Here is a 6,222-nt window from a genome sequence, read left to right as displayed (position 1 = left end):
CACACCGCTGACGTGACACACCGATGACGTGACACACCGCTGACGTTACACACACCGCTGACATTTAACACACCGCTGACGTGACACACCGCTGACGTGACACACCGCTGACGTGACACACCGCTGACGTGACACTGCTGACGTGACACACACCGCTGACGTGACACACACCGCTGACGTGACACACACCGCTGACGTGACACACCGCTGACGTGACACACCGCTGACGTGACACACCGCTGACGTGACACACACCGCTGACATTTAACACACCGCTGACGTGACACACACCGCTGACGTGACACTGCTGACGTGACACACCGCTGACGTGACACACTGCTGACGTGACACACTGCCGACGTAGCGCACACTGCCGACGTAGCGCACACTGCCGACGTAGCGCACACTCAGAAGTGGTGAGTAGGGTGGGGGTGCTCAGTGCAGGGACAGGCAGTGTGGGAACTCTGTGGAGGCCGGCAAGGACAGCGCGAGGGACCACCATGCCATCCATTGCAGAAGCAGCTTTGGATGAGTTTCTTCCAATAATAATAGAAATTTGCATCCGAAGTGGGTTAATTTCTTCTGAAATTCAGATCAACACTCCAGTCATAACAAGCTTCTTCCGTCCTCCCTTGGGGAGGACTAAGGAAAAGGAGGAAGGTGACGTGGTTGTGCGCCCTTCCCGGCCCAGCCCGTCCTCTCTCAGCATGGTCGGGCTGTCGGGAGGGCCCCTTGGCCTTTCTGGGAGCCGTGCAGCCCTTTGGCACCACGTGCAGGTCCACATGATATGGGGCTGACCACCGGCCACTGAGGCGGTGGTGCTCACAGTGTCTGCACTCTCTACCCTGTTCTTCTCAACCTGTGTGCATCTGCAGAGAACGTGGACGAGACTAGAGAGCAGAAAGACAAGAGCCCTCCAGACCCCCCTGCTGCACCCCAGACCCCCCCCAGCACCCCCATCAAGCTCGAGGAAGGTGAGCATCTGGGGGAGGTGGGTGTGCGGCTGCCCGTGCAGGCCAGTGCCTGGCCCTCTGTTTGTCTGGCACCGGTTCTGTTCACACTAACAGACATCGCCCGGCCGTGAGGTCGCCCCGCCCGTCTGCCTGGGTGACTCGGGGCAGGACAGTTCCTCAGTGCGGTGTTGTGACAAGGGGGTGGGCACCTGCAGGAAGTGGCCCCAGCACTGTTTGTGATGTCTGTTGTGCCCAGTGCTTGCACACTGCTTACACCCCGTTGTGTTCAGACTACACCTGGGAAGCTGTTACCTGACTTGCTGTGTTGGACCAGTCCAACGAGGGCCCGACACTCTGTCCGCCTCTCCGACCGCCACGTGTCTGTGACGTGCTGTGGTCTGGTGTGTCCTGTCCCTCGGCCCTGCACACCGGTGTCCCTTGTCTTTGTGGAAGCCCGCGGCTCCCCTCTCGTCCTGTGGTGTCCGAGGATGGCTCTGCCCATTCTCTCTGTGTGACGATGGCTGTGACTGGATGCACAGATTCTCTACTTGTGCTTTTCTCTTCTTGTGGCTGCGCTGCAAACAGGAGATGGATGTGCTAGAGAGTACCTGTTACCATAGTAAGTACCGCTCGCCTCGGCCCGCCGCTGTCTAACCCGGACTCCTGTGCTTGGCCTCATGCTCTGGCTTCTTTGTTGTTTGCTGAGTTTTGTTTTCTGTTTACTTGAAACAAACATAGAGACTCCCTTTTCAATCCGGCCCCCAGTTTCTGTGCCGTGGCCTTCTGAGGTGGCTTGGTCACCCGAGTGCGTGTGGCGGGCCTGTCCTGCTCTACTCAGGGCTTGGGGGGCGGTTACTCTCCCATTCAGCCTTTGGGGTTCTCCTGACTGCTTGGTGGGAACATTTTGCCATACTCCATCTGATGTAAATCTGAATGAGGTTCAGAACGGGGTCAGAGCTTGCCTCCAGGTGCGTGGGAGTCAGATTTGTTTGGACCTTTGCTTGAGTGGGGGGACTGGTCGTTTTAATTGAGGCACAAGAGTGACACTGGGTCAAATCCTAACAGTCCTCCGAGCACCCACAGGCAACCTCCGCCCTGGCGCTAACCGCAGCACGCTTTGCGAGTGGATTCTAACTCCTCAGGGTCAGAGGCGTGTGGGCCGCAGTCCTTCCTTGGTCCTCGGGGAAAGGGGTCTAGCAGGGGTGGGTGAGCGGCCCTGGGGGTGCAATCCCAGCCCGCCCTGCTCCAGCACTAGGGCTCGGGGAGCAGAGCCTCCTGGGGCCCCTCCTGACTGCGCAGCTCAGCCCCTTAGCACAGCCTGCGGGCTGGCTTGATTTTTGAAGGACTGAACGGTTGGTGTTGGCTACTGTGCCAGCCGCTCAGAACTTCGTCGGCCATTTAAAAGACCACCTTCAGGCTTGTCTCCTCTGGGTCCGTGCTGCTCCGGATCAGGTGCGCTCTGGCCTCCTGCGCCCCAGTGCCCCAGCGGTGGGAAGGCCTGCCTTCCGTCCCCATCCCTTGTTTCTAGCTCTTCTGTGGTTCTTGTCATGGATTTTCCCACCCAGATACCGCGTTTGCTTCACGTGGGGCCTGGGAATTCGCTCGGGGCTTTTCTACCTGCGACCTTGGAGGAGACCCCATTTAGGCTTAACATTAGGACCACTCATACGTGCCCTCAGATGACAGAGTGCAGTCTTCCACGTGTTGAATGCAGAATGTTGTACCATGGCAGATGTTCTCAGCTTGCTTTGGCCCCTCAGGACTAAGGTCTGGGCCTGAACCAGTGTGCCAGTCCACTGTCCGTGAGTGACATAGCTCCATCCACCCTCGGAGTAGAGTAGATGTTACTTACTGTTTCTTATTCTTGTCTTGGTGAAAACGGTCTCTGGCCCCCTTTGAAATCCAGGGCAGCGGCACTTTAACCCTGACTCTCTTGCCCCTGCCCCAGACCTGCCGCAGGAGCAGACTGTGAGAGATGACAGTGATGCTGCCGCCCTCAAGCCGACTCTCCCTGACCTCTCCCCTGATGAGCCTTCAGAAGCGCTTGGCTTCCCGACGTTAGACGAGGAGGAGGAAGAGGGTCTTGGGGAAGCCCCCGACCCTCAGAGCCCTCCCAAGTCACCCCTGGCAGCCAGCCCCGAGCCAGCCCCAGCCCAGGTGGCTGAAGAGGCTGCCTCTCCAGCTGCCGAGGAAGGGGCTGCCGTGGACCCTGGCAGTGATGGGTCCCCAGGCAAGTCCCCTTCTAAAAAGAAGAAGAAATTCCGCACGCCTTCCTTCCTGAAGAAGAGCAAGAAGAAGAGCGACTCCTGAAGGCCCTCCCAACACTGTCGTGTCTGAAGCTGCCCCCCCGGCCCCTCAGAATGCCCGATTGTGTCTTGTGCTCTGTCTTCTTGTGTAATGGAATGCAAAGCCAGCCCCTCCCCTGTAGCTCGAGCTCACCTCTGACGGCGTGACCAAACCCGATGCAGACGGTGCTAACCTAGTGTGCGCACAGCAGCCCACCCAGCCCCGCGCGCTGGCCCTCCACCCCCCACCCCCTGCCCCCAGCTGCTTCTCTGCATCCCTCTCGCACCCCTGCCCCCTGCTGTGGGGAGCACCGTTGGCCAGTCCCACAGTCGGCTCCCGAGATGTGCTCTCCCCACAGTGGGCCTGGGCCTGGGGCTGGTTGGAAGCTCCTGGAGGCTTCTGCTAGCTCTGGTGACAGCCTTTACCTCCTGAGCCTTGGCCGTCTCCCTCGCACTCCTTCCTGCCGTGAGCTAACAGGCGTCTTCTCCGCTAGGCTTCTGCTCACCTCAGGCATCTCTTGGCTTCCTGCTGGCATCACGTGCTCACATGACCTGACCTGACTCATAAACACAGTCCTGGTCCTGTGGAAACACTCACGTTCCGGCCGGCCAGCTGGGCGGCCGTGAAGAGGGGCCGGAGGTGGGTGCTTGGCCAGAGACCCCGCGACAGGGCCGTGCACACGGCACCGTCCTGTTCAGGGTCTGACAGACGACCCTCGACCAGAAACAGATTCAGGAACTCACAGTGTCTTACTTGCTGGGGTCTCGACTCCTGTCACAGGAGGGGGAAGAGTCCTTTCTAGAATTTTCAGCAGATTTGCAACTCAGTCTGCCTTTCTGACTGTGAACATGAACAGGCCCCTTTTTCTTCAGTTACCTCTGTAGTACCTGCCACAGACGGCAGCAGAGCACTGCTTATGCCCTTTTCTGGTGAAGTTTCTGGAACTGAGAAGGCATCTATTCTTACCTTAACTCAGCCTGAAAGATGCCCGGTTTTGATCAGAGGTAACTCAATGTAGAAGTCAACTCTAACGGTCCCGTTTTGGCGTCTTGCACCTGAGTCACTTACAGAGCCTTGGCTGACACCTCCGTGAGTTTTCAGTTAACTCAGATCCTTAGAAAATAGCTGCTCAGAGGGAGCTGGTGAGTGGCCAGATGGACTCGAGGGGGCCGTCCCTCCCTGGAGCTGCCTGGTGCCACCCTGACGAGGCATGGTGCAGCCAGACAGGCCCACCACTGGGCAGAGGGACTGACGAGGTGGCCAGGGTCGTTGGGGGGGGTTCTGGTCCCGGCATGGGTGGGCTGAGCCGCCTCGGAGTGTGGACCAGACCCCCAGACAGGCCTAGGCTGGCTGCATGGCGCTAACGCTTGGAGCTTTCCTGCTAACCCCGTGGGGCCTGCCTCCTGCGCAAGCCACTTTCCTTCTGCTGTGCCGCCTGGTCCCGTTCTCCATCGCTGCGTTCAGTTCACTCCCTTCTGCTCCCACCTTCGCAGGGACTTCCTCTCCACTTTTGTAGCTTCTTTTAATTCTTTGTATTACATTATGAAATATAGTTGCATATATGGACACAGACCTCGGCGGTCAGGTCCTGTATTTCCTTTCTTCATTGTAACATTGTTTTACTCACAAATAAAATTCTCTAAGCCATTTCCTTGTCCAATACTAGGGAAGAGTTTTAATTCCTTAGTCTTTGTTCCTTTAAAATAGGATTTCCAGAGAGGCTTGTCTCGTGGCCCAAGAGCAGCTCTCCATTTGATTAAATGTCAGTAGCTTGAGACTGACTGGAAAGGCCTGGCTGGTCCTCCCCAGGAGCCTCCCAGGGACCGCCCTCTGCCTCCCACCCCCCAGCGCCATCTACACCAGTAGCTGAGGCCGAGGGAGCCTGGGTGCTGGCCTGACTGGCCTCGGTCCCATGGCGTACACAGACCCAGGAGTCTCCCTCCTTCCCTCTGAGCAGACAGCAAGGGATGTTTCTAACTTGGGATGGGGGTGTCCCCTGGTAAGGGCAGCCCTCTGGGGTGCAGGGCCCACCCCACGTCCCCAGGGTCCTCAGCACACACCCCGCCACACCCACCACTGTGCAGAATGGAAGCCAAACCCCTGCTTCAGGTCGTGGGGCTTCCTGGGGGGCGAAGCCGAGCTCATGTGGAAGAGGCACTCAGTATAAAACAGCTGCTTTATTTTGTCACGTAGGAGTGTGTCCTTACAAACAGGTGAGCAAAAAGCCAGGAAGCCTGGAGTTATTAACCCTGCTGGGAGTGAAAACCAGCGTGGGCCAGGAGGCCACTGTGCGTGGAAATGAGTGGACAGGGCGGCCCCAGGGTGCTGCCCAGGCTTCCGCCCACTGGGGTCCACACCGCGGCCGATGGCCCAGCCGCCCAGAGTCCGGCCCAGGGAGGGAGCGAGGGGTCTGGGCCTCCGCTCCCTGCTGCAGTTGGGGGCGCTCCTGCAGTGTGGGGTGGCGGGCAGGTGCAGCTACTTGGCCTTGAGGGGCGGCGGCCTCAGATGGCACAGGAGCAGGAAGGGAAGCAGGAAGAGCCCGGCGCACACGGTGAAGCAGGCCTGGGCCCCGGCCAGCCAGTATACTGCAGAGACAGGGCCCGGCGATGCCGCTGACGGGGCCGTGGGGAGCCAAGGGGCGAGCCGGGAGCGGGGGGAGCTGTGGGACCCCGCACACACCCCACTGCTGTGCCCACCACGCTCACCTGAGGCGGCGGCGACAGGCCCCACCGCCCGTGCCAGGGCGCCCAGGCTCCGCAGTGTGCCCATAATGGTGCCCTTCTGCCCTGCCGAGCCTGTGGGCAGGAGACAGGTCAGGTGCTGGCCATTCCCCCCCACACCCCCCACCCCGTGCCTGCCTCGTGGGGTGGGGGACTCACCATAGCCAGGGACCACCTGGCCACTCCTTCCCCCCATACCCGCCTTGTGGGGTGGGGGGCTCACCATAGCCAGGGACCACCCGGCCACTCCTTCCCCCCATAGC

At 59.7% G+C, this 6,222-nt stretch overlaps 2 protein-coding genes across 2 annotated transcripts in view; one reads left to right on the top strand and one right to left on the bottom strand.

Annotated features, from left to right (window-relative positions):
* The window catches only part of ADD1 (adducin 1), an 81,818-nt gene extending 78,555 nt beyond the window's left edge, over positions 1–3,263 (top strand). Inside the window, exons 15-16 of the mRNA XM_023737978.1 lie at positions 876–974; positions 2,902–3,263. Of these exons, the coding sequence (XP_023593746.1) occupies positions 876–974; positions 2,902–3,263 (461 nt within the window). The remainder of the gene's footprint in view (positions 1–875; positions 975–2,901) is intronic.
* A 2,451-nt stretch (positions 3,264–5,714) lies between these two features.
* The window catches only part of MFSD10 (major facilitator superfamily domain containing 10), a 3,584-nt gene continuing 3,076 nt past the window's right edge, over positions 5,715–6,222 (bottom strand). The window contains exons 11-12 of the mRNA XM_004383563.1: positions 5,945–6,034; positions 5,715–5,824 (exon numbers count right to left, since the gene is read on the bottom strand). Of these exons, the coding sequence (XP_004383620.1) occupies positions 5,715–5,824; positions 5,945–6,034 (200 nt within the window). The remainder of the gene's footprint in view (positions 5,825–5,944; positions 6,035–6,222) is intronic.

The sequence above is a fragment of the Trichechus manatus genome, unplaced genomic scaffold (genome assembly GCF_000243295.1).
Source record: "Trichechus manatus latirostris isolate Lorelei unplaced genomic scaffold, TriManLat1.0 scaffold00111, whole genome shotgun sequence".
Lineage (NCBI taxonomy): Eukaryota > Metazoa > Chordata > Mammalia > Sirenia > Trichechidae > Trichechus > Trichechus manatus.
This window is presented reverse-complemented; position numbering and strand designations above follow the sequence as displayed.